The 26,933-nt window shown below is 53.0% G+C and overlaps 1 protein-coding gene across 2 annotated transcripts; it reads left to right on the top strand.

Moving 5' to 3' along the window:
* Nucleotides 1-360: 360 nt before the first annotated feature.
* Nucleotides 361-26,065, top strand: mlc1 (modulator of VRAC current 1). 2 transcript variants are annotated; one of them, XM_014148215.3, is made up of 13 exons: nt 361-604; nt 2,621-2,735; nt 5,760-6,068; nt 6,434-6,523; nt 6,890-6,943; nt 7,994-8,095; nt 8,333-8,434; nt 23,653-23,724; nt 23,919-24,035; nt 24,227-24,283; nt 24,375-24,497; nt 24,827-24,988; nt 25,556-26,065. In XM_014148215.3, exons 3-13 carry the CDS (start codon nt 5,835-5,837, stop codon nt 25,634-25,636), a joined length of 1,194 nt encoding a protein of 397 aa, XP_014003690.1. In that variant the 5' UTR covers nt 361-604; nt 2,621-2,735; nt 5,760-5,834; the 3' UTR covers nt 25,637-26,065. The 2 variants fall into 2 exon arrangements, with proteins under 2 accessions (XP_014003690.1, XP_014003691.1); XM_014148216.3 differs by lacking the exon at nt 2,621-2,735 and having other exon boundaries at nt 362-604.
* Nucleotides 26,066-26,933: the final 868 nt, after the last annotated feature.

The raw sequence follows: 26,933 nt of genomic DNA, 5'->3' as shown, positions 1-26,933 counted from the left end.
TGTGTGTGTGTGTGTGTGTGTGTGTGTGTGTGTGTGTGTATTCAGTCTACAGTTATGTGACTGTTTGTCCCTATACCGTATGGAATTTGTGTGTGTCCGTGTGTTTGACCAAGTATCTGGGCCTGACTGTGTGTATTAGCTAAAGTTTGTTTGTATGTTCTCAGTGTGTGAGCAGATGGGTGGAAGGACAGAAGGGAAAGGTGGTCTGCCCTATCTATCTCTGCCCCTAGCGCGAGCCCCTTCTCCCCTTCTTTCTCTCCCCTCCTCCTCTCCTTTCCGCCTCTCCTCTCCCCTCTTTGTCATTCACAGTCTGTATGCCTCTGGCACAGAATGCGCTGGCAGCCTGAGAGGCATGGGTTTTTGTTCCGCTCTTTGAAAACAGCTAGCTCCAGAATTTTGTTCTCTCTTCTAAAGAGAGTGAGAGAGAGAGGGAGGGTGAGAGTGGGAGAGGGAGGGAGAGAGAGGGGGAGAGGGAAGAAACGTCTTTCCGACCGACAAAAACAAGTGTCTTCTATATGGGATTATAAAATTGCTGTGTGTCCATTGAGAGAGAACTTGTGGGTAGATAAGTTTGGGAGATACTACAAGACGGACAACTAAACAGGTGAGTGGGAGAGGAAGACAAGGGAACGGGAGAGAAGGGGAAGGAGAGGGTGGAAAGAGCGGTGTTTGAGTCAGATGAGACCTGTAGGAGAGAGGGGAGTGGGTGTTGTTTTTGAAATACTGTAGGATTCATTGACGTGTGAACATTTATTTGCGTGTACTTCCATTTGTATTGATCTTGTTCCTTGATATCCCCTTTTTATCCTCTATCCGCTCAAAGTTATACCTATTTTTACTACACACCATTTTCACTCAGAGGTATATAATGCTCTCAGATGTTGATTAGTCTGAACTACTTTGATGAATATAACTCATAATACATCTTGTTGATCTTCTATATTTTTATTGGAAAGAAGATTCAAGAAATCAAGATTAATGGTAAATAAAACAATGTTGTCTTATGACACTTTGTGCAAAATCCTTATTTATCAACTGATAATTTATTGAAATAACTTATTATTTCCATTTGTGCAGCCATTTTATCTCCCTAAAGAACCAAAGATAATGACGTTATCGTTTGATCCCGATTCTGATTTCTCAAAGTGTCTGAATGTCACACAATAAATTATAATTTGATTCAGATACTGATTCTGTACATCTGACAAAGTGTTGGAGCCCTTCCCTGCAGTCAAATGACCTAGCGGTCTCATGGTGGAATGTTATTCATATTTTTCATATTTTTATAATTAATCAACATTGTTAAAAAAAGAACTGCCTAAAAGCCAGTGTTCCTACACTCTTAGAAAAAAAGGTGCTATCTAGAACCTTAAAGGGTTCTTCGGCTGTCCCCAGGGACGAACTGGGAATGAAAAATGGCCCTGGACTTTTTGACTCAGACCGGCCTACCAAAACCCCCCAGCGATACACCACCACCCACACAACCCACGCCACACTTTATGAAAAACAAGATTACTGAACAATATTTATAACAATGACTTTAGTAAAATAGATGTAAAATAGAACAAGGGGAATGTGTTGCTCTTAGGGGGAGGCTGGCTGGAAGGAGCACATATTGGCACAATGGCACTGGCATCAAAATGGCAAGGATCTCTGGAACCATCTGACCAGATAAATAAATAATACAGGAAGAAATGTGTTGGTGAAAAGACTGGTGAGTAGAATAAAATAAAAATAAACATATTTCCTACCTCTTTAAATGAGCAATTTCTGCAGCAGCTCACTTCTCTCAGCAGTGCCATCTATAACCAGGTCACGGTCTAGGGCCATTAAAACATCTCGCTCAGTAGCCATGACCATAAAATCCTCCAAGTGCTGTTGAGATAGAGTGCTCCTGAGCCTACTGTTGATGAATTTCAGAGTAGAGAAGCTCCGCTCGCAAGCCTCCTGGGTTACTGACAGGGTAAGTAGGAACTTGTAAGCAAGGCCCAGGATGTGGTATGCGTCGGTCAATAGGTTGTACTGACTAAGAATACAGTAGCAACACACTGGACAGTCCTTGTAAGATGAACAACTCTTGTTCACCATCTCCACCTCGTCTTCATTTCCTTCAGGTCCATAATCCTCCATAGTCCTGGTTGTGTATTCTTCAAATCCCGATTGTTTTAACCTAGTCCACTGTTCTTCCAGACTCATGAGCTCACTGCTCACTCTGCTCACTCTGCTGTCAAATTTGATCAAACATTTTTTTTAGTTCTTGAAGGGCTGTCTGTGGAAAGCCACTGGCACTGGATGTGAGCTGACTAAAGGTTTTAGGGTCCAGAAGAGCCATGTCGGCATACAAGGTGCCATTACTCAGAAATTGCCGATGGATGCTATCTATAATTGTATCCAGAATTTGATTATGGACACCAATCCTGTATGCACTCTCTGCCCAAGCCTCATCTTGTGCCATCTCTCCAGGCATGGTTTAATTCTTTCTAGCCCTTTTCGTTGGCAGAGTGGTCTCTAACTCCAGCTCTGTTTCCTCATCCCGTTCCTGCAACTTCCTGTTGGCCCACTGAACAAATGTGTCTGCAGCTGCCTTGACTTTTTCAAAATCTCTTGCCGTTCCTTTCAGCTGCTCCTCTGTAGACACAACCATACGATGCGCAGACAGAATGTCCATTCCACTTGTTTGAAGATATTTTCAGACTGGTGAGGTGACCTGAAATATTCTGAGGAATATCTGAGCTGTAAGTATTGCTTCATACTTCAGCAACCCCTCAATGTATCCTTGTGCCTTGACCCATGCAATGGTGTTGATGTTTTTCTGATCTTGTATGGTTGAAAGAGTGAGAAGGACATCAACATACAGACCCTCATCTGGATTTCCAAAAGTTCCAAAGCCTTTCTTTAAGGCACAGTCTTTAGCCCACCAGCGTGTCTCTCCAATTGGAGCAAGATGTCTGTGTCCTTGGTCCTTGCTCTCCTTCTCCCAAATGTTCATCCTCTGGTAGGATTCACGGAAGAACACAGCTATGTTGTTAAGAAATACACAACCAACATTTATCTTTTCTGTAGGATTTGTTCCGTCGTTAAATCCTTGTGCAAGAAAAATGGTCTACAGTCAAGGCCAAAAGTTTTGAGAATGACACAAATATTAATTTTCACAAAGTCTGCTGCCTCAGTTTGTATGATGGCAATTTGCATATCCTCCAGAATGTTATGAAGAGTGATCAGATGAATTGCAATTAATTGCAAAGTCCCTCTTTGCCATGCAAATGAACTGAATCCCCCAAAAACATTTCCACTGCATTTCAGCCCTGCCACAAAAGGACCAGCTGACATCATGTCAGTGATTACCTCATTAACACAGGTGTGAGTGTTGACGAGGACAAGGCTGGAGATCACTCTGTCATGCTGATTGAGTTCGAATAACAGACTGGAAGCTTCAAAAGGAGGGTGGTGCTTGGAATCATTGTTCTTCCACTGTCAACCATGGTTACCTGCAAGGAAACACGTGCCGTCATCATTGCTTTGCACAGAAGGGCTTCACAGGCAAGGATATTGCTGCCAGTAAGATTGCACCTAAATCAACCATTTATTGGATCATCAAGAACTTCAAGGAGAGCGGTTCAATTGTTGTGAAGAAGGCTTCAGGGCGCCCAAGAAAGTCCAGCAAATGCCAGGACCGTCTCCTAAAGTTAATTCAGCTGCGGGATCGGAGCACCACCAGTACAGAGCTTGCTCAGGAATGGCAGCAGGCAGGTGTGAGTGCATCTGCATGCACAGTGAGGCAAAGACTTTTGGAGGATGGCCTGGTGTCAAGAAGGGCAGCAAAGAAGCCACTTCTCTACAGGTGGCCAGTCCGTCATTGGCTGTCCCCATAGGAGAACCCTTTGAAGAACCATTTTTGGTTGCAGGTAGAACCCTTTTGATTCCAAGTAGAACCCTTTGGATTCTTTGGGTGCCAAAATTGGTTCTCTTATAGGGACAGCTGAAGAACCCTTTTGGAACCCTTTTTAATTTTTCTATCAACAATGATAAGCCACCAGGGTCTGACAACTTGAATGGAAAACTGAAGATAATAGCAGATGATATTGCCACTCCTATTTGCCATATCTTCAATCTAAGCCTACTAGAAAGTGTGTGCCCTCAGGCCTGGAGGGAAGCAAAAGTCATTCCACTACCTAAGAATAGTAAAGCCCCCTTTACTGGCTCAAATAGCTGACCAATCAGCCTATTACCAACACTTAGTAAACTTTTGGAAAAAATTGTGTTTGACCAGATACAATGCAATTTCACAGTTAACAAATTGGCAACAGACTTTTAGCATGCTTATAGGGAAGGACATTCAACAAGCACAGCACTTACTCAAATTACTGATGATTGGTTGAGAGAAATTGATGATGAAAAGATTGTGGGGGCTGTTTTGTTAGACTTCAGTGTGACTTTTGACATTATCGATCATAGTCTGCTGCTGGAAAAACGTATTTGTTATGGCTTTACACCCTCTGCTATATTGTGGGTATAGAGTTACCTGTCTAACAGAACACAGAGGGTGTTCTTTAATGGAAGCCTCTCCAACATAATCCAGGTAGAATCAGGAATTCCCCAGGGCAGCTGTCTAGGCCCCTTACACATTTTTGCAATCTTTACTAATGACATGCCACTGGCTTTGAGTAAAGCCAATGTGTCTACAGCTACTGAAATGACTGCAACACTTAACAAAGAGCTGCAGTTAGTACCAGAGTGGGTGGCAAGGAATAATAAAGCTCTGCTCTGCCTTCTTATCAACAATATCAACAAGGCAGGTCCTACAGGCCCTAGTTTTGTCACACCTGGACTACTGTCGTGTGGTCAGATGCCACAAAGAGGGACTTAGGAAAATTACAATTGGCTCAGAACAGGGTAGCACGGCTGGCCCTTAAATGTACACGAGGAGCTAACATTAATGATATGCATGTCAATCTCTCATGGCTCAAAGTGGAGGAGAGATTGACTTCATCACTACTTGTTTTTGTAAGAAGTGTTGACAAGCTGAATGTACCGAGCTGTCTGTTTAAACTACTAGCACTCGGACACCCATGCATACCCCACAAGACATGCCACCAGAGGTCTCTTCAAAATCCCCAAATCCAGAATAGACTATGGGAGGGGCACAGTACTACATAGAGACATGACTACATGGAACTCTATTCCTCATCAGGTAACTGATGCAAGCAGTAGAATCAGATTTAAAAAATAGATACAAATACCCCTCATGGAACAGCGGGGACTGGGAAGAGACACACACACAGGTACAGACACGTGCATATGCACACAAACGCTAGTACTCTACACACACCTACATTGAAATAACGCTGTATGATGGTATTATCAATTTTGTATTGTAGATATGTAGTGGTGTAATAATGCTATATGATGTACTGTTTTATCTTTTGTTTTATATGTAATGTAAGTGCCTTAATGTGTTTGGACCCCAGGAAGTGTAGAATAATGAGAATCCCTAATAAAAAAAAATTACAAACAGTTTAGCTATATTTCAGTCTTCTGTGATTTATATAAAGTGTAATATTGGGTTGTAAACTCAAAATGGAATACATTTCCACTCTATATCTGACATTGTACAGGTGTCTTCTTTTTTTAAGCCCATAACCATGTGTGTGAGGTGGATACTTTTGTTTCAAAGTAGATTTGTTTAAGACTACTAAGAAACGTTTTGTGTGACCCTGATGTAACCCACTGCAGTAAAAGGTTCATGTCCGTTCTGCCAGACACATACAGGTTCCTCAGACCCAGTGTGACCGTCCCATTGGACTATCTGGGGGCGCTGTCACTCATCTCTCACTATGATGCAGCGGGACGATCTGTCTGCCATGGAGGAGTTCAGCTACACCCAGATGCCCACGCTGGAGAGGGGGGGTGGCGGGGGTACGGTGGGCCGGCGGGGGTTTGCGGAGAGGGAGCGGCCGGAAAGCTACACGGTGGACGTGAGGGCCAGTGACCTGCAGCTTGCCCACTCTGAGAAGCCCATGCACCCCTGCCTCAGCTACAGGACCTGGCTCTACAGCGTCCTCATTGGGGTGAGAGGTCGGGAGGTCGGGAGGTCAAGAGTTAAAGGGATGGACAAATGTGGTATTCCAAAAACCCAGTGCTGCTGTAATTGATTACTCAATGCCATTGAATGGTTAGAGAGAGCCCACACATCTGATTATTCCATTCACATTCGGATTTGAAGGCAGAAAAACATGAGCATAAAATCATCCCTCAAAGTGGGGAATGTACAACCTCCTCACAGGGGTGAGAGAAAAGAGAACAGGGGTGGTGGGGACAACTTTGGTAAGTGAACTCTCCTCTTGGCAGTTTACATGCTAACCATTGTGCGGTGTGTGTGTGTGTGTGTGTGTGTGTGTGTGTGTGTGTGCGTGTGTGCGTGTGTGGTTCACAGAGCAGTCTGTTGGTCACAGCAGGCTTCTCTATCTACCTGGGAAATGTGTTTCCTGCTGCTATGGACTACCTGCGCTGTGCTGCAGGCTCGGTGAGTGGCTCTCAGCTGACCAGAGTCTGAAAACAGGCTGATCCTCATGATCGTTGTTATTATTATGATAATCATCATGACTTGATAGTACAGTAGCTTCAAAATAGAACCCTTACAAGAGCAGAGACACGTGCTTCTAATCATGTTCATTATAATAAAGACAAATCTGCTCAGTAACAAAAACGTTTAACACCTGGTGCCTATGAAACAGCATAGCACTGCAGGCAAGCCAATATTGAGTGTATGTACTATATTTGTGTTATCTTGCGTGCCAGGCTTGAGAGCTACAGAGTAGTATTTTAAGTATTATGAGAAACTTTCATCTGGCTCCTGTGAGATAAGTACTTGTGTGTGTCTTTGTTTCAGAGTGTCCCGGCAGCAGTTGTCAGCTTTGCCATTGCCAAGAACCATCATGTTGCAGTGAGTACACAACAAATAGACTTACGCTACTCAATGAGCAAATGTGTATTTGTTGCATGAATGTTGTCCAGGGGCCACTGAGCTAGTGCTTAATGCTGTCAGAATGTCCCCTTAATACTGTAAACATGTCCCCGTAATACTGTCAACGTGTCCCCTTAACCTTAATACTGTAAACATGTCCCCATAATACTGTCAACGTGTCTTCTTAATACTGTAAACATGTCCCCGTAATACTATTAACATGTCCCCGTAATACTGTCAACGTGTCCCCTTAACCTTAATACTGTAAACATGTCCCCGTAATACTATTAACATGTCCCCGTAATACTGTCAACGTGTCCCCTTAACCTTAATACTGTAAACATGTCCCCATAATACTGTCAACGTGTCTTCTTAATACTGTAAACATGTCCCCGTAATACTATTAACATGTCCCCGTAATACTGTCAACATGTCCCCTTAATACTGTCAACATGTCCCCTTAATACTGTCAACATGTCCCCTTAATACTGTCAACATGTCCCCTTAATACTGTAAACATGTCCCCTTAATACTGTCAACATGTCCCCTTAATACTGTAAACATGTCCCCTTAATACTGTAAACATGTCCCCTTAATACTGTCAACATGTCCCCTTAATACTGTCAACATGTCCCCGTAATACTATTAACATGTCCCCGTAATACTGTAAACATGTCCCCTTAATACTGTCAACATGTCCCCTTAATACTGTCAACTTGTCCCCATAATACTGTCAACATGTCCCCTTAATACTGTCAACATGTCCCCTTAATACTGTCAACATGTCCTCATAATACTGTCAACATGTCCCCTTAATACTGTCAACATGTCCCCTCAATACTGTTAACATGTCCCCATAATACTGTCAACATGTCCCCTTAATACTGTCAACATGTCCCCTTAATACTGTCAACTTGTCCCCATAACACTGTCAACATGTCCCCTTGATACTGTAAACATGTCCCCTTATACTGTCAACATGTCCCTGATGCAGGTGCTAATAATATATTTTACATCTGTGATTGACAGGTGTCAGATTTCCAGGTGGTATTTGTGTCCACCTTTGCTGTGACGACCACTTGCCTGGTGTGGTTTGGCTGTAAGCTGGTGTTGAGTCCCTCTGCTGTCAATGTGAGTCTATAGCCAATCTGTTTTTCTCATCTCTGTGCACCCTAGATGTAGTTGCCCTAAGGCAAAGCCTTGAGGGGCTTCAATTGTTTGTTTGCATGATACGCTAACACCTGACTTGCATTACAATCACACACACATGCATGTTGTAGGATACAGATGTTGAATGAATCTCTCTCCCTGTCTCTGACAATCTCTCTTCCCTCCTCTGTTTCCCTCCCATGGCCCGCCGCTGTTCAGATCAACTTTAACCTCATCCTGCTGATTCTGCTGGAGGTGCTGATGGCCAGTACAGTCATCCTGTCTGCACGCTCTGCAGAGGACTGCTGTAGCCACAGGAAGGTGTGTGTGTTATTGTTAAAGCTGGGAAACAGTATACAGTATGTGCATGTGTTGTACTCTTGTACTATGTGCTGTACTCTTATTTGTACTGTGCTGTGTGCCGTGTAGGATTGTTTGTCTGCATGTCATTATAACATGCTGTCCCTCTCTCTCCCCCTCCCTCCGCACTGTATGTCCTCTCTCTCCCCCTCCCTCCTCACTATTTCCTCTCTCCCCCCTCCCTCCGCACTATGTCCTCTCTCTCCCCCTCCCTCCGCACTGTATGTCCTCTCTCCCCCCTCCCTCCTCACTATGTCCTCTCTCCCCCCTCCCTCCGCACTATGTCTTCTCTCTCCCCCTCCCTCCGCACTGTATGTCCACTCTCTCCCCCTCCCTCCTCACTGTATGTCCTCTCTCCCCCTCCCTCCTCACTATGTCCTCTCTCCCCCTCCCTCCGCACTGTATGTCCTCTCTCTCCCCTCCCTCCGCACTGTATGTCCTCTCAACCCCTCCCTCTTCACTGTATGTCCTCTCACCCCCTCCCTCCTCACTGCATGTCCTCTCACCCCCTCCCTCCTCACTGTATGTCCTCTCACCCCCTCCCTCCGCACTATGTCCTCTCCCCCCCCCTCCCTCCGCACTGTATGTCCTCTCTCTCCCCCTCCCTCCGCACTATGTCCTCTCTCTCCCCCTCCCTCCGCACTGTATGTCCTCTCTCCCCCTCCCTCCTCACTGTATGTCCTCTCTCCCCCTCCCTCCTCATTGTATGTCCTCTCACCCCCTCCCTCCTCACTGTATGTCCTCTCTCCGCCTCCCTACGCACTATGTCCTCTCTCTCCCCCTCCCTCCGCACTCTATGTCCTCTCTCCCCCTCTCTCCTCACTGTATGTCCTCTCTCTCCCCCTCCCTCCGCACTATGTCCTCTCTCCCCTCCCTCCTCACTGTATGTCCTCTCACCCCCCTCCCTCCTCACTGTATGTCCTCTCTCTCCCCCTCCCTCCGCACTATGTCCTCTCTCCCCCTCCCTCCTCACTGTATGTCCTCTCACCCCCTCCCTCCTCACTGTATGTCCTCTCTCCCCCCTCCCACCGCACTGTATGTCCTCTCTATCCCCCTCCCTCCTCACTGTATGTCCTCTCTCTCCCCCTCCCTCCGCACTATGTCCTCTCTCTCCCCCTCCCTCCGCACTGTATGTCCTCTCTCCCCCTCCCTCCTCACTGTATGTCCTCTATCCCCCTCCCTCCTCATTGTATGTCCTCTCACCCCCTCCCTCCTCACTGTATGTCCTCTCTCCCCCTCCCTCCGCACTATGTCCTCTCTCTCCCCCTCCCTCCGCACTCTATGTCCTCTCTCCCCCTCTCTCCTCACTGTATGTCCTCTCTCTCCATCTCCCTCCGCACTATGTCCTCTCTCCCCTCCCTCCTCACTGTATGTCCTCTCACCCCCCTCCCTCCTCACTGTATGTCCTCTCTCTCCCCCTCCCTCCGCACTATGTCCTCTCTCCCCCTCCCTCCTCACTGTATGTCCTCTCACCCCCTCCCTCCTCACTGTATGTCCTCTCTCCCCCCTCCCACCGCACTGTATGTCCTCTCTATCCCCCTCGCTCCTCACTGTATGTCCTCTCTCTCCCCCTCCCTCCGCACTATGTCCTCTCTCCCCCTTCCTCCGCACTGTATGTCCTCTCTCCCCCCTCCCTCCTCACTGTATGTCCTCTCTCGCCCTCCCTCCGCACTATGTCCTCTCTCTCCCCATCCCTCCGCACTATGTCCTCTCTCTCCCCCTCCCTCCGCACTCTATGTCCTCTCTCCCCCTATCTCCTCACTGTATGTCCTTTCTCTCCCCCTCCCTCCGCACTATGTCCTCTCTCCCCTCCCTCCTCACTGTATGTCCTCTCACCCCCCTCCCTCCTCACTGTATGTCCTCTCTCTCCCCCTCCCTCCGCACTGTATGTCCTCTCAACCCCTCCCTCCTCACTGTATGTCCTCTCTCCCCCCTCCCACCGCACTGTATGTCCTCTCTATCCCCCTCCCTCCTCACTGTATGTCCTCTCTCTCCCCCTCCCTCCGCACTATGTCCTCTCTCTCCCCCTTCCTCCGCACTGTATGTCCTCTCTCCCCCCTCCCTCCTCACTGTATGTCCTCTCTCTCCCCCTCCCTCCGCACTATGTCCTCTCTCTCCCCCTCCCTCCTCACTGTATGTCCTCTCTCCCCCCTCCCTCCTCACTGTATGTCCTCTCTCTCCCCCTCCCTCCTCACTGTATGTCCTCTCTCCCCCCTCCCTCCTCACTGTATGTCCTCTCTCCCCCTCCCTCCGCACTGTATGTCCTCTCTCCCCCCTCCCTCCTCACTGTATGATCTCTCTCCCCCCTCCCTCCTCACATTATGTCCTCTCTCCCTCTCCCTCCTCACTGTATGTGCTCTCTCTCCCCCCTCCCTCCGCACTATGTCCTCTCTCTCCCCCTCCCTCCTCACTGTATGTCGTCTCTCTCCCCCTCCCTCCTCACTGTATGTCCTCTCTCCCCCTCCCTCCGCACTATGTCCTCTCTCTCCCCCTCCCTCCGCACTGTATGTTCTCTCTCCCCCTTCCCTCCTCACTGTATGTCCTCTCTCCCCCCTCCCTCCTCACTGTATGTCCTCTCTCTCCCCCTCCCTCCTCACTATGTCCTCTCTCTCCCCCTCCCTCCTAACTGTATGTCCTCTCTCCCCCCTCCCTCCTCACTGTATGTCCTCTCTCCCCCCTCCCTCCTCACTGTATGTCCTCTCTCCCCCTCCCTCCTCACTGTATGTGCTCTCTCTCCCCCTCCCTCCGCACTGTATGTCGTCTCTCTCCCCCTACCTCCTCACTTTATGTCCTCTCTCCCCCTCCCTCCTCACTGTATGACCTCTCACCCCCTCCCTCCTCACTGTATGTCCTCTCTCCCCCTCCCTCCTCACTGTATGTCCTCTCTCCCCCCTCCCACCGCACTGTATGTCCTCTCTATCCCCCTCCCTCCGCACTGTATGTCCTCTCTCCCCCCTCCCTCCTCACTGTATGTCCTCTCTCTCCCCCTCCCTCCTCACTATGTCCTCTCTCTCCCCCTCCCTCCTAACTGTATGTCCTCTCTCCCCCCTCCCTCCTCACTGTATGTCCTCTCTCCCCCCTCCCTCCTCACTGTATGTCCTCTCTCCCCCTCCCTCCTCACTGTATGTGCTCTCTCTCCCCCTCCCTCCGCACTGTATGTCGTCTCTCTCCCCCTACCTCCTCACTTTATGTCCTCTCTCCCCCTCCCTCCTCACTGTATGACCTCTCACCCCCTCCCTCCTCACTGTATGTCCTCTCTCCCCCTCCCTCCTCACTGTATGTCCTCTCTCCCCCCTCCCACCGCACTGTATGTCCTCTCTATCCCCCTCCCTCCGCACTGTGTGTCCTCTCTCCCCCCTCCCTCCTCACTGTATGTCCTCTCTCTCCCCTTCCCTCCGCACTATGTCCTCTCACCTCCCTCCTCACTGTATGTCCTCTCTCTCCCCCTCCCTCTGCACTATGTCCTCTCTCCCCCTCCCTCCTCACTGTATGTCCTCTCACCCCCTCCCTCCTCACTGTATGTCCTCTCTCCCCCCTAACACCTCACTGTATGTCCTCTCTATCCCACTCCCTCCTCACTGTATGTCCTCTCTCTCCCCCTCCCTCTGCACTATGTCCTCTCTCTCCAACCTTCCTCCACACTGTATGTCCTCTCTCCCCCTCCCTCCTCACTGTATGTGCTCTCTCTCCCCCTCCCTCCGCACTGTATGTCGTCTCTCTCCCCCTCCCTCCTCACTGTATGTCCTCTCTCCCCCTCCCTCCTCACTGTATGTCCTCTCACCCACTCCCTCCTCACTGTATGTCCTCTCTCCCCCTCCCTCCGCACTATGTCTTCTCTCTCCCCCACCCTCCGCACTGTATGTCCTTTCTCTCCCCCTCCCTCCTCACTATGTCATCTCTCTCCCCCTCCCTCCTCACTGTATGTCCTCTCTCCCCCCACCCTCCTCACTGTATGTCCTCTCTCCCCCCTCCCTCCACACTGTATGTCGTCTCTCTCCTCCTCCCTCCTCACTGTATGTCCTCTCTCCTCCTCCCTCCTCACTGTATGTGCTCTCTCTCCCACTCCCTCCGCACTGTATGTCCTCTCTCTCCCCCTCCCTCCGTACTATGTCCACTCTCTCCCCCTCCCTCCGCACTGTATGTCCACTCTCCCCCCTCCCTCCTCACTGTATGTCCTCTCTCTCCCCCTCCCTCCGCACTATGTCCTCTCTCTCCCCCTCCCTCCTCACTGTATGTCCTCTCTCCCCCCCCCCTCCTCACTGAATGTCCTCTCTCTCCCCCTCCCTCCTCACTGTATGTCCTCTCTCCCCCCTCCCTCCTCACTGTATGTTCTCTCTCCCCCTCCCTCCGCACTGTATGTCCTCTCTCTCCCCCTCCCTCCTCACTGTATGTCCACTCTCCCCCCTCCCTCCTCACTGAATGTCCTCTCTCTCCCCCTCCCTCCTCACTGTATGTCCTCTCTCCCCCCTCCCTCCTCACTGTATGTCCTCTCTCCCCCCTCCCTCCTCACTGTATGTCCTCTCTCCCCCTCCCTCCGAAATGTATGTCCTCTCTCTCCCCCTCCCTCCTCACTGTATGTCCTCTCTCTCCCCCTCCCTCCTCACTATGTCCTCTCTCTCCCCCTCCCTCCTCACTGTATGTCCTCTCACCCCCTCCCTCCTCACTGTATGTCCTCTCTCCCCCTCCCTCCTCACTGTATGTGCTCTCTCTCCCCCTCCCTCCGCACTGTATGTCGTCTCTCTCCCCCTCCCTCCTCACTGTATGTCCTCTCTCCCCCTCCCTCCTCACTGTATGTCCTCTCACCCCCTCCCTCCTCACTGTATGTCCTCTCTCCCCCTCCCTCCGCACTGTATGTCCTCTCTCCCCCTCCCTCCTCACTGTATGTCCTCTCTCTCCCCCTCCCTCCTCACTATGTCCTCTCTCTCCCCCTCCCTCCTCACTGTATGTCCTCTCTCCCCCCTCCCTCCTCACTGTATGTCCTCTCTCCCCCCTCCCTCCTCACTGTATGTCCTCTCTCCCCCTCCCTCCTCACTGTATGTGCTCCTTCCTCCGCACTGTATGTCGTCTCTCTCCCCCTCCCTCCTCACTGTATGTCCTCTCTCCCCCTCCCTCCTCACTGTATGTCCTCTCACCCCCTCCCTCCTCACTGTATGTCCTCTCTCCCACTCCCTCCTCACTGTATGTCCTCTCTCCCCCCTCCCTCCGCACTATGTCCTCTCACCCCCCTCCCTCCTCACTGTATGTCCTCTCTCTCCCCCTCCCTCCGCACTATGTCCTCTCTCCCCCTCCCTCCTCACTGTATGTCCTCTCACCCCCTCCCTCCTCACTGTATGTCCTCTCTCCCCAATCCCACCGCACTGTATGTCCTCTCTATCCCCCTCCCTTCTCACTGTATGTCCTCTCTCTCCCCCTCCCTCCGCACTATGTCCTCTCTCTCCCCCTTCCTCCGCACTGTATGTCCTCTCTACCCCCTCCCTCCTCACTGTATGTCCTCTCACCCACTCCCTCCTCACTGTATGTCCTCTCTCCCCCTCCCTCCTCACTGTATGTCCTCTCACCCCCTCCCTCCTCACTGTATGTCCTCTCTCCCCCTCCCTCCGCACTATGTCCTCTCTCTCCCCCTCCCTCCGCACTGTATGTCCTCTCTCCCCCCTCCCTCCTCACTGTATGTGCTCTCTCTCCCCCTCCCTCCGCACTGTATGTGCTCTCTCTCCCCCTGCCTCCGCACTGTATGTCCTCTCTCTCCCCCTCCCTCCGCACTATGTCCACTCTCTCCCCCTCTCTCCACACTGTATGTCCTCTCTCCCCCCTCCCTCCTCACTGTATGTCCTCTCTCTCCCCCTCCCTCCGCACTATGTCCTCTCTCTCCCCCTCCCTCCTCACTGTATGTCCTCTCTCCCCCCTCCCTCCTCAATGAATGTCATCTCTCTCCCCCTCCCTCCTCACTGTATGTCCTCTCTCCTCTCTCCCCCCTCCCTCCTCACTGTATGTCCTCTCTCCCCCTCCCTCCGCACTGTATGTCCTCTCTCTCCCCCTCCCTCCTCACTGTATGTCCTCTCTCCCCCCTCCCTCCTCACTGAATGTCCTCTCTCTCCCCCTCCCTCCTCACTGTATGTCCTCTCTCCCCCCTCCCTCCTCAATGTATGTCCTCTCTCCCCCTCCCTCCGCACTATGTCCTCTCTCTCCCCCTCCCTCCGCACTATGTCCTCTCTCTCCCCCTCCCTCCGCACTCTATGTCCTCTCTTCCCCTCTCTCCTCACTGTATGTCCTCTCTCTCCCCCTCCCTCCGCACTATGTCCTCTCTCCCCTCCCTCATCACTGTATGTCCTCTCAACCCCTCCCTCCTCACTGTATGTCCTCTCTCCCCCCTCCCACCGCACTGTATGTCCTCTCTATCCCCCTCCCTCCTCACTGTATGTCCTCTCTCTCCCCCTCCCTCCGCACTATGTCCTCTCTCTCCCCCTTCCTCCACACTGTATGTCCTCTCTCCCCCCTCCCTCCTCACTGTATGTCCTCTCTCTCCCCCTCCCTCCGCACTATGTCCTCTCTCTCCCCCTCCCTCCTCACTGTATGTCCTCTCTCCCCCCTCCCTCCTCACTGTATGTCCTCTCTCTCCCCCTCCCTCCTCACTGTATGTCCTCTCTCCCCCCTCCCTCCTCACTGTATGTCCTCTCTCCCCCTCCCTCCGCACTGTATGTCCTCTCTCCCCCCTCCCTCCTCACTGTATGATCTCTCTCCCCCCTCCCTCCTCACATTATGTCCTCTCTCCCCCTCCCTCCTCACTGTATGTGCTCTCTCTCCCCCCTCCCTCCGCACTATGTCCTCTCTCTCCCCCTCCCTCCGCACTGTATGTCCTCTCTCCCCCTCCCTCCTCACTGTATGTCCTCTCTCCCCCTCCCTCCTCACTGTATGTCCTCTCACCCCCTCCCTCCTCACTGTATGTCCTCTCTCCCCCTGCCTCCTCACTATATGTCCTCTCACCCCCTCCCTCCTCACTGTATGTCCTCTCTCCCCCTCCCTCCGCACTATGTCCTCTCACTCCCCCTCCCTCCACACTGTATGTCCTCTCTCCCCCCTCCCTCCTCACTGTATGTCCTCTCTCCCCCCTCCCTCCTCACTGTATGTCCTTTCTCTCCCCCTCCCTCCTCACTGTATGTCCTCTCTCTCCCCCTCCCTCCTCACTGTATGTCCTCTCTCCCCCCTCCCTCCTCACTGTATGTCCTCTCTCCCCCCTCCCTCCTCACTGTATGTCGCTCTCTCTCCCCCTCCCTCCTCACTGTATGTCCTCTCTCCCCCCTCCCTCCGCACTGTATGTGCTCTCTCTCCCCCTCCCTCCGCACTGTATGTCCTCTCTCTCCCCCTCCCTCCGCACTATGTCCTCTCTCTCCCCCTCCCTCCGCACTGTATGTCCTCTCTCCCCCCTCCCTCCTCACTGTATGTCCTCTCTCTCCCCCTCCCTCCGCACTATGTCCTCTCTCTCCCCCTCCCTCCTCACTGTATGTCCTCTCTCCCCCCTCCCTCCTCACTGTATGTCCTCTCTCTCCCCCTCCCTCCTCACTGTATGTCCTCTCTCCCGCCTCCCTCCTCACTGTATGTCCTCTCTCCCCCTCCCTCCGCACTGTATGTCCTCTCTCTCCCCCTCCCTCCTCACTGTATGTCCACTCTCCCCCCTCCCTCCTCACTGAATGTCCTCTCTCTCCCCCTCCCTCCTCACTGTATGTATCTCTCTCCCCCCTCCCTCCTCACATTATGTCCTCTCTCCCCCTCCCTACTCACTGTATGTGCTCTCTCTCCCCCCTCCCTCCGCACTATGTCCTCTCTCTCCCCCTCCCTCCGCACTGTATGTCCTCTCTCCCCCTCCCTCCTCACTGTATGTCCTCTCTCCCCCTCCCTCCTCACTGTATGTCCTCTCACCCCCTCCCTCCTCACTGTATGTCCTCTCTCCCCCTGCCTCCTCACTATATGTCCTCTCACCCCCTCCCTCCTCACTGTATGTCCTCTCTCCCCCTCCCTCCGCACTATGTCCTCTCTCTCCCCCTCCCTCCGGACTGTATGTCCTCTCTCCCCGTTCCCTCCTCACTGTATGTCCTCTCTCCCCCCTCCCTCCTCACTGTATGTCCTCTCTCTCCCCCTCCCTCCTCACTATGTCCTCTCTCCCCCTCCCTCCTCACTGTATGTCCTCTCTCCCCCTCCCTCCTCACTGTATGTCCTCTCTTCCCCCTCCCTCCTCACTGTATGTCCTCTCTCCCCCTCCCTCCTCACTGTATGTGCTCTCTCTCCCCCTCCCTCCGCACTGTATGTCGTCTCTCTCCCCCTCCCTCCTCACTGTATGTCCTCTCTCCCCCTCCCTCCTCACTGTATGTCCTCTCACCCCCTCCCTCCTTACTGTATGTCCTCTCTCCCCCTCCCTCCTCACTGTATGTCCTCTCTCCCCCCTCCCACCGCACTGTATGTCCTCTCTCTCCCCCTCTCTCCGCACTATGTCCTCTCTCTCCCCTCCCTCCGCACTGTATGTCCTCTCTCCCCCTCCCTCCTCACTGTATGTCCTCTCTCTCCCCTTCCCTCCGCACTATGTCCTCTCACCTCCCTCCTCACTGTTTGTCCTCTCTCTCCCCCTCCCTCCGCACTGTGTCCTCTCTCCCCCTCCCTCCTTACTGTATGTCCTCTCACCCCCTCCCTCCTCACTGTATGTCCTCTCTCCCCCCTAACACCTCACTGTATGTCCTCTCTATCCCCCTCCCTCCTCACTGTATGTCCTCACTCTCCCCCTTCCTCCGCACTGTATGTCCTCTCTCCCCCCTCCCTCCTCACTGTATGTCCTCTCTCCCCCCTCCCTCCTCACTGTATGTCCTCTCTCCCCCTCCCTCCTCACTGTATGTGCTCTCTCTCCCCCTCCCTCCGCACTGTATGTCGTCTCTCTCCCCCTCCCTCCTCACTGTATGTCCTCTCAACCACTCCCTCCTCACTGTATGTCCTCTCTCCCCCTCCCTCCTCACTATATGTCCTCTCACCTCCTCCCTCCTCACTGTATGTCCTCTCTCCCCCTCCCTCCGCACTATGTCTTCTCTCTCCCCCGCCCTCCGCACTGTATGTCCTCTCTCCCCCCTCCCTCCTCACTGTATGTCCTCTCTCCCCCCTCCCTCCTCACTGTATGTCCTTTCTCTCCCCCTCCCTCCTCACTATGTACTCTCTCTCCCCCTCCCTCCTCACTGTATGTCCTCTCTCCCCCTCCCTCCTCACTGTATGTGCTCTCTCTCCCCCTCCCTCCGCACTGTATGTCCTCTCTCTCCCCTCCCTCCGCACTATGTCCACTCTCTCCCCCTCCCTCCGCACTGTATGTCCTCTCTCCCCCCTCCATCCTCACTGTATGTCCTCTCTCTCCCCCTCCCTCCGCACTATGTCCTCTCTCTCCCCCTCCCTCCTCACTGTATGTCCTCTCTCCCCCATCCCTCCTCACTGAATGTCCTCTCTCTCCCCCTCCCTCCTCACTGTATGTCCTCTCTCCCCCCTCCCTCCTCACTGTATGTCCTCTCTCCCCCTCCCTCCGCACTATATGTCCTCTCTCTCCCCCTCCCTCCTCACTGTATGTCCACTCTCCCCCCTCCCTCCTCACTGAATGTCCTCTCTCTCCCCCTCCCTCCTCACTGTATGTCCTCTCTCCCCCCTCCCTCCTCACTGTATGTCCTCTCTCCCCCCTCCCTCCTCACTGTATGTCCTCTCTCCCCCTCCCTCCGCACTGTATGTCCTCTCTCTCCCCCTCCCTCCTCACTGTATGTCCTCTCTCTCCCCCTCCCTCCTCACTATGTCCTCTCTCTCCCCCTCCCTCCTCACTGTATGTCCTCTCACCCCCTCCCTCCTCACTGTTTGTCCTCTCTCCCCCTCCCTCCTCACTGTATGTGCTCTCTCTCCTCCTCCCTCCGCACTGTATGTCGTCTCTCTCCCCCTCACTCCTCACTGTATGTCCTCTCTCCCCCTCCCTCCTCACTGTATGTCCTCTCACCCCCTCCCTCCTCACTGTATGTCCTCTCTCCCCCTCCCTCCGCACTGTATGTCCTCTCTCCCCCTCCCTCCTCACTGTATGTCCTCTCTCTTCCCCTCCCTCCTCACTGTATGTCCTCTCTCCCCCCTCCCTCCTCACTGTATGTCCTCTCTCTTCCCCTCCCTCCTCACTGTATGTCCTCTCTCCCCCCTCCCTCCTCATTGTATGTCCTCTCTCCCCCTCCCTCCTCACTGTATGTCCTCTCACCCCCTCCCTCCTCACTGTATGTCCTCTCTCCCCCCTAACACCTCACTGTATGTCCTCTCTATCCCCCTCCCTCCTCACTGTATGTCCTCTCTCTCCCCCTTCCTCCGCACTGTATGTCCTCTCTCCCCCCTCCCTCCTCACTGTATGTCCTCTCTCCCCCCTCCCTCCTCACTGTATGTCCTCTCTCCCCCTCCCTCCGCACTGTATGTCGTCTCTCTCCCCCTCCCGCCTCACTGTATGTCCTCTCACCCACTCCCTCCTCACTGTATGTCCTCTCTCCCCCTCCCTCCTCACTGTATGTCCTCTCACCTCCTCCCTCCTCACTGTATGTCGTCTCTCCCCCTCCCTCCGCACTATGTCTTCTCTCTCCCCCGCACTCCGCACTGTATGTCCTTTCTCCCCCCTCCCTCCTCACTGTATGTCCTCTCTCCCCCCTCCCTCCTCACTGTATGTCCTTTCTCTCCCCCTCCCTCCTCACTATGTCCTCTCTCTCCCCCTCCCTCCTCACTGTATGTCCTCTCTCCCCCCTCCCTCCTCACTGAATGTCCTCTCTCCCCCCTCCCTCCACACTGTATGTCGTCTCTCTCCACCTCCCTCCTCACTGTATGTCCTCTCTCCCCCTCCCTCCTCACTGTATGTGCTCTCTCTCCCCCTCCCTCCGCACTGTATGTCCTCTCTCTCCCCTCACTCCGCACTATGTCCACTCTCTCCCCCTCCCTCCGCACTGTATGTCCTCTCTCCCCCCTCCCTCCTCACTGTATGTCCTCTCTCTCCCCCTCCCTCCGCACTATGTCCTCTCTCTCCCCCTCCCTCCTCACTGTATGTCCTCTCTCCCCCCTCCCTCCTCACTGAATGTCCTCTCTCTCCCCCTCCCTCCTCACTGTATGTCCTCTCTCCCCCCTCCCTCCTCACTGTATGTCCTCTCTCCCCCTCCCTCCGCACTGTATGTCCTCTCTCTCCCCCTCCCTCCTCACTGTATGTCCACTCTCCCCCCTCCCTCCTCACTGAATGTCCTCTCTCTCCCCCTCCCTCCTCACTGTATGTCCTCTCTCCCCCTCCCTCCTCACTGTATGTCCTCTCTCCCCCCTCCCTCCTCACTGTATGTCCTCTCTCCCCCTCCCTCCGCACTGTATGTCCTCTCTCTCCCCCTCCCTCCTCACTGTATGTCCTCTCTCTCCCCCTCCCTCCTCACTATGTCCTCTCTCTCCCCCTCCCTCCTCACTGTATGTCCTCTCACCCCCTCCCTCCTCACTGTATGTCCTCTCTCCCCCTCCCTCCTCACTGTATGTGCTCTCTCTCCCCCTCCCTCCGCACTGTATGTCGTCTCTCTCCCCCTCCCTCCTCACTGTATGTCCTCTCTCCCCCTCCCTCCTCACTCTATGTCCTCTCACCCCCTCCCTCCTCACTGTATGTCCTCTCTCCCCCTCCCTCCGCACTGTATGTCCTCTCTCCCCCTCCCTCCTCACTGTATGTCCTCTCTCTCCCCCTCCCTCCTCACTATGTCCTCTCTCTCCCCCTCCCTCCTCACTGTATGTCCTCTCTCCCCCCTCCCTCCTCACTGTATGTCCTCTCTCCCCCCTCCCTCCTCACTGTATGTCCTCTCTCCCCCTCCCTCCTCACTGTATGTGCTCCTTCCTCCGCACTGTATGTCGTCTCTCTCCCCCTCCCTCCTCACTGTATGTCCTCTCTCCCCCTCCCTCCTCACTGTATGTCCTCTCACCCCCTTCCCTCCTCACTGTATGTCCTCTCTCCCCCTCCCTCCTCACTGTATGTCCTCTCACCCCCCTCCCTCCTCACTGTATGTCCTCTCTCTCCCCCTCCCTCCGCACTATGTCCTCTCTCCCCCTCCCTCCTCACTGTATGTCCTCTCACCCCCTCCCTCCTCACTGTATGTCCTCTCTCCCCCCTCCCACCGCACTGTATGTCCTCTCTATCCCCCTCCCTCCTCACTGTATGTCCTCTCTCTCCCCCTCCCTCCGCACTATTTCCTCTCTCTCCACCTTCCTCCGCACTGTATGTCCTCTCTCCCCCCTCCCTCCTCACTGTATGTCCTCTCTCCCCCCTCCCTCCTCACTGTATGTCCTCTCTCCCCCTCCCTCCTCACTGTATGTCGTCTCTCTCCCCCTCCCTCCTCACTGTATGTCCTCTCTCCGCCTCCCTCCTCACTGTATGTACTCTCACCCACTCCCTCCTCACTGTATGTCCTCTCTCCCCCTCCCTCCTCACTGTATGTCCTCTCACCCCCTCCCTCCTCACTGTATGTCCTCTCTCCCCCTCCCTCCGCACTATGTCCTCTCTCTCCCCCTCCGCACTATGTCCTCTCTCTCCCCCTTCCTCCGCACTGTATGTCCTCTCTCCCCCCTCCCTCCTCACTGTATGTCCTCTCTCTCCCCCTCCCTCCTCACTGTATGTCCTCTCTCCCCCTCCCTCCTCACTGTATGTCGTCTCTCTCCCCCTCCCTCCTCACTGTATGTCCTCTCTCCGCCTCCCTCCTCACTGTATGTCCTCTCACCCACTCCCTCCTCACTGTATGTCCTCTCTCCCCCTCCCTCCTCACTGTATGTCCTCTCACCCCCTCCCTCCTCACTGTATGTCCTCTCTCCCCCTCCCTCCGCAATATGTCCTCTCTCTCCCCCTCCCTCCGCACTGTATGTCCTCTCTCCCCCCTCCCTCCTCACAATATGTGCTCTCTCTCCCCCTCCCTCCGCACTGTATGTGCTCTCTCTCCCCCTCCCTCCGCACTGTATGTCCTCTCTCTCCCCCTCCCTCCGCACTATGTCCACTCTCTCCCCCTCCCTCCGCACTGTATGTCCTCTCTCCCCCCTCCCTCCTCACTGTATGTCCTCTCTCTCCCCCTCCCTCCGCACTATGTCCTCTCTCTCCCCCTCCCTCCTCACTGTATGTCCTCTCTACCCCCTCCCTCCTCACTGAATGTCCTCTCTCTCCCCCTCCCTCCTCACTGTATGTCCTCTCTCCCTTCTCCCTCCTCACTGTATGTCCTCTCTCCCCCTCCCTCCGCACTGTATGTCCTCTCTCTCCCCCTCCCTCCTCACTGTATGTCCTCTCTCCCCCCTCCCTCCTCACTGTATGTCCTCTCTCTCCCCCTCCCTCCTCACTGTATGTCCTCTCTCCCCCCTCCCTCCTCACTGTATGTCCTCTCTCCCCCTCCCTCCTCACTGTATGTCCTCTCTCCCCCTCCCTCCGCACTGTATGTCCTCTCTCTCCCCCTCCCTCCTCACTGTATGTCCTCTCTCTCCCCCTCCCTCCTCACTATGTCCTCTCTCTCCCCCTCCCTCCTCACTGTATGTCCTCTCACCCCCTCCCTCCTCACTGTATGTCCTCTCTCCCCCTCCCTCCTCACTGTATGTGCTCTCTCTCCCACTCCCTCCGCACTGTATGTCGTCTCTCTCCCCCTCCCTCCTCACTGTATGTCCTCTCTCCCCCTCCCTCCTCACTGTATGTCCTCTCACCCCCTCCCTCCTCACTGTATGTCCTCTCTCCCCCTCCCTCCACACTGTATGTCCTCTCTCCCCCTCCCTCCTCACTGTATGTCCTCTCTCTCCCCCTCCCTCCTCACTATGTCCTCCCTCTCCCCCTCCCTCCTCACTGTATGTCCTCTCTCCCCCCTCCCTCCTCACTGTATGTCCTCTCTCCCCCCTCCCTCCTCACTGTATGTCCTCTCTCCCCCTCCCTCCTCACTGTATGTGCTCCTTCCTCCGCACTGTATGTCGTCTCTCTCCCCCTCCCTCCTCACTGTATGTCTTCTCTCCCCCTCCCTCCTCACTGTATGTCCTCTCACCCCCTCCCTCCTCACTGTATGTCCTCTCTCCCCCTCCCTCCTCACTGTATGTCCTCTCTCCCCCCTCCCTCCGCACTATGTCCTCTCTCTCCCCCTTCCTCCGCACTGTATGTCCTCTCTCCCCCCTCCCTCCTCACTGTATGTCCTCTCTCCCCCCTCCCTCCTCACTGTATGTCCTCTCTCCCCCTCCCTCCTCACTGTATGTCGTCTCTCTCCCCCTCCCTCCTCACTGTATGTCCTCTCTCCCCCTCCCTCCTCACTGTATGTCCTCTCACCCACTCCCTCCTTACTGTATGTCCTCTCTCCCCCTCCCTCCTCACTGTATGTCCTCTCACCCCCTCCCTCCTCACTGTATGTCCTCTCTCCCCCTCCCTCCGCACTATGTCCTCTCTCTCCCCCTCCCTCCGCACTATGTCCTCTCTCTCCCCCTCCCTCCTCACTGTATGTCCTCTCTCCCCCCTCCCTCCTCACTGTATGTCCTCTCTCTCCCCCTCCCTCCTCACTGTATGTCCTCTCTCCCCCTCCCTCCTCACTGTATGTCCTCTCTCCCCCTCCCTCCTCACTGTATGTCCTCTCTCCCCCTCCCTCCTCACTGTATGTCCTCTCTCCCCCCTCCCTCCTCACTGTATGTCCTCTCTCCCCCTCCCTCCACACTGTATGTCCTCTCTCTCCCCCTCCATCCTCACTGTATGTCCTCTCTCTCCCCCTCCCTCCGCACTGTATGTCCTCTCTCCCCCCTCCCTCCACACTGTATGTCCTCTCTCTCCCCCCTCCCTCCTCACTGTATGTCCTCTCTCCCCCCTCCCTCCTCACTGTATGTCCTCTCTCACCCCCCTCCCTCCTCACTGTATGTTCTCTCTCTCCCCCCTCCCTCCTCACTGTATATCCTCTCTCACCCCCCTCCCTCCTCACTGTATGTCCTCTCTCTCCCACTCCCTCCACACTGTATGTCCTCTCTCCCCCCTCCCTCCTCACTGTATGTCCTCTCTCTCCCCCTTCCCTCCACACTGTATGTCCTCTCTCTCCCCCCTCCCTCCGCACTGTATGTCCTCTCTCTTCCCCTTCTCTCTCACTCTGATTCTCCCTCTTCCCCACTTTGTCCCGCCTCCTTCTCTCTCCCTTTCTCTCCCTCAGCCAGTGACGTATGACGGTCCTGTGGTTCTGACACCGGCCGTCTTTCCCACCCGACTACTGAAGGCCTACTCTGTGAGCACATAGACACTGAGTTTCTGTGTTCACGAATCAGATACATTATTACACATTCTACTATGTACTCTTAACAGTGGATGTAATGTTTGTACATTGAAACACCACACATAAGCCGGCTACATTGTTGTTCAGCACTTACAGTACACCAGTGTTGATACGGCATCCCAATAGTCACTGCTGTTTTCTGACAGGTGATTGAGGTGATAGTAGGAATCTCGGCTGTGTTTGGCGGTATCATCGCTCTCAACATGGACGTCTTGCTCCCTGGCCCATACCTGTCTGTCACCTTCTTCTGGATCTTAGTGGCTGTGAGTTAAGCTGCCTGTGTTACATTGGATCTATATAACAGTGGTTCCAAAAAGTGTTGTACCCAACAAAGAGGCAAATTGTTTGCAGACACATCCCAGTCTTTATTCATGACCCAATAGTCTGTCTGTGACTCATCAATGGGTAAGAGACCGAATCAACTGTGCCTTTATTTTGGTCCCTGTCTCTGCAGTGTTTCCCCAGTGCCATTGCCAGCCATGTCGTGGCAGAATACCCCAACAAGTGTCTGGTGAGTTTCTAAGGGTTATGTATTCTGGACAGGTGTCATGCTCAACCATTACCCCACTGAAGACTATCTATCCCCCCCCGCCGCCTCTCAGGTGGAGATGCTGATTGCCATCAGCAGTGTGACGTCCCCGCTGCTCTTCTCAGCCTCAGGCTTCCTCTCCTGCAGTGTGCTCGGTTTCATTGACATCTTCCTGCATGAGGTGCCTACAGCCAAGGTGAGCTGCCTAGTGCTCTGTGACACAGTAGGTAGAGTCTGTGTAAATAGGATGAGCTCAGAAGGACTGCCTCAGGGAAGCCTCCAGATCAAAGTCATTGTCACTTGTGAATCCAGCATTTTTGACAAATATGCTCAAGATATAACTAATGACCATCGAGAAATTCAATGAAATATAAAATCATACAGAGCTTTTCATGTGGTGGTTATAACTCAGATAGTGAGTGAATCCCAACGTTTTGGCAAAGGGACATGCGACATGCTCAAGAATGATTCTGTGGTTGTAACTCAGATGGTGTACCAATACAATATGTATGTGCGTGTCCCTAGCAATCGTATGAGATCCTGCTGCTGATTCTGATGGCGCTGCTGCTGGTGCAGGCAGTTCTGACTCTGGCCACCGTGGTGCACTGTGCCTCCTACAAGAGCCAGCTCCGCATGGGGGGTCCTGAGTGGGATGACAGCCTGCAGCTCCCAGCCTTCCACTCAGAGGTACACACACATACTGTTCACACAGTCATGAAGATTCCCATAGACATGAACTAGGACCAAAACTCTCCTATTGTACTCTCCTATTGTACTGCATACAGTCTTTCTCTCTCTCTCCTCTCTCTCTCTCTCTCTCTCTCTCTCTCTCTCTCTCTCTCTCTCTCTTTCTCCCTCTTGCCGTCTCTCTCTCAAACACGCACGCATACAGACACACACACACACATATCTTTAGCAGATGAGATGTTGTGCTCTATGACTCACTGATGAAGATTCACTGATGAAGAGTCACTGACGAAGAGTCACTGATACTTTGACATACTGAGGTGAGAGATGCACCAGCTCTCTGAAAATGTCACTAACGTGTGAGGAGGAGTGATGCCTATGTCTAAGCTGGTCAGTCATGGAAAAACAGCATGTTGTGCATTGACGGTGTGCAGACTGCAGTGACAAAGTACTGTGTAACTGTCTCTGTTCTGTCTCTCTATTTTCTTTTCTAAATGATCTCCTCTCCTTTCCGATCCATCCCCTCTTCCCTCTCCCCTCTTCCCTCCCTCCATCTTGCTCACTCAGCAACAAGCATCCAACGGAACACTGCGGGAGTTTGACAAAGACAAGGCCTGGAAGGCGGTTGTGGTCCAAATGGCACAGTGAACAGAGGAGGAGGAGAAGTTTCCCTGTCAGAGAAAAGAAAAAGAAAAGGAGCAAGGACAGGGGGAGGACAAACGAGTGAGGGAATGGAGAGGAAGGATACAGTAGGAAGTGTGTGACGTCATAAGCATTCACATCTCTCTGAGGTCTACATTTTAAAACATGCTATAACAATCTCCTTACTGTGTACAATCTGTAGACAATTGGGTACTCTCATGCCTGTTTGTACTGTATTTGCAGCACAGTATTTTTTCAGTCTTTGTCTGTATGTAGTTATCTTTATATATAGGGCTTTAGGTCTAATTGATATTTACATGGAGAATTACATATACAACAGACCTTCAGTTTTTTACTATAAAACTATTGTGTCCTTTAGATACAGTTGGTGATTGTATTGCTGTCATGTCGACAAATAAAACAGTTTATACACCATCATGTCACTTCACCATTTTATGAACGATCATATGATCAGTCCCCCTTTTCTGGCTGGCACGTGCTGAAGCACCAAGAAGACTATGCTATTGACTTGTCTTTCTGGTCACAATATACGAATGGCACAAAATACTCAACTCAGCTTTCTAAGTTGGGATACAATGTTCAGCAAACAGCGGTGTCATATGCGACTGTGAGAAATATGCGACTGTGACAAATTTGGTTGTTGGTGGGGAATTGCTAAACACTTGAGTTCCTTCCTTCGATAATGTCTGGAAATGTTGTGAATTACTGTACCATTTGTTTTAATCTATAATGAGCAAAAATATAAACGCAACATGCAACAATTTCAAAGATTTTACTGAGTAACAGTTCATATAAGAAAATCAGTCAATTGAAATGAATTCATTATGCCCTAATCTATAGATTTCACATGACTGGGCTGGGGCGCAGCCATGAGTGGGCCTGGGAGGACATAGGCCCACCCACTTGGGAGCCAGGTCCACCCACTGGAGAGCAGGGCCAGCCAACCAGAATGGGCTTTTCCCCCAAAAAGGGCTTTATTACAGACAGAAACACTCCTCAGCTGTCCGGGTGGCTGGTCTTAGACGATCCTGCAGGTGAAGAAGCCGGACGTGGAGGACCTAGGCTCACGTGGTTACACGTAGTCTGCGGTTGTGAAGCCGGTTGGACATACTTCCAAATTCTCTAAAACGACGTTGGAGATAGCTTATGGTAGAGAAATTAACATTAAATTATTTGGAAACAGTTCTGGTGGACATTCAGCATGCCAATTGCATGCTCCTTCAAAACGTAAGACACCTGTGGCATTGTGTTGTGTGACAAAACTGTACATTTTAGAGTGCCA

The sequence above is a fragment of the Salmo salar genome, chromosome 16 (assembly GCF_965601325.2).
Source record: "Salmo salar chromosome 16, fSalSal1, whole genome shotgun sequence".
Taxonomy (NCBI): domain Eukaryota; kingdom Metazoa; phylum Chordata; class Actinopteri; order Salmoniformes; family Salmonidae; genus Salmo; species Salmo salar.
Note: the sequence above shows the minus strand (reverse complement) of the source record. Positions and strands in the feature narration are given on the sequence as shown.

Excerpts from the sequence above, each read along its gene's own strand:
- mlc1 (XM_014148215.3), top strand. The coding sequence starts at position 5,835 with ATGATGCAGCGGGACGATCTGTCTGCCATGGAGGAGTTCAGCTACACC. Across the intron at positions 23,725-23,918 it reads GACTACTGAAGGCCTACTCT|GTGATTGAGGTGATAGTAGG; the intron begins GTGAGCACATAG and ends GTTTTCTGACAG. Across the intron at positions 24,036-24,226 it reads TCTTCTGGATCTTAGTGGCT|TGTTTCCCCAGTGCCATTGC; the intron begins GTGAGTTAAGCT and ends CTGTCTCTGCAG.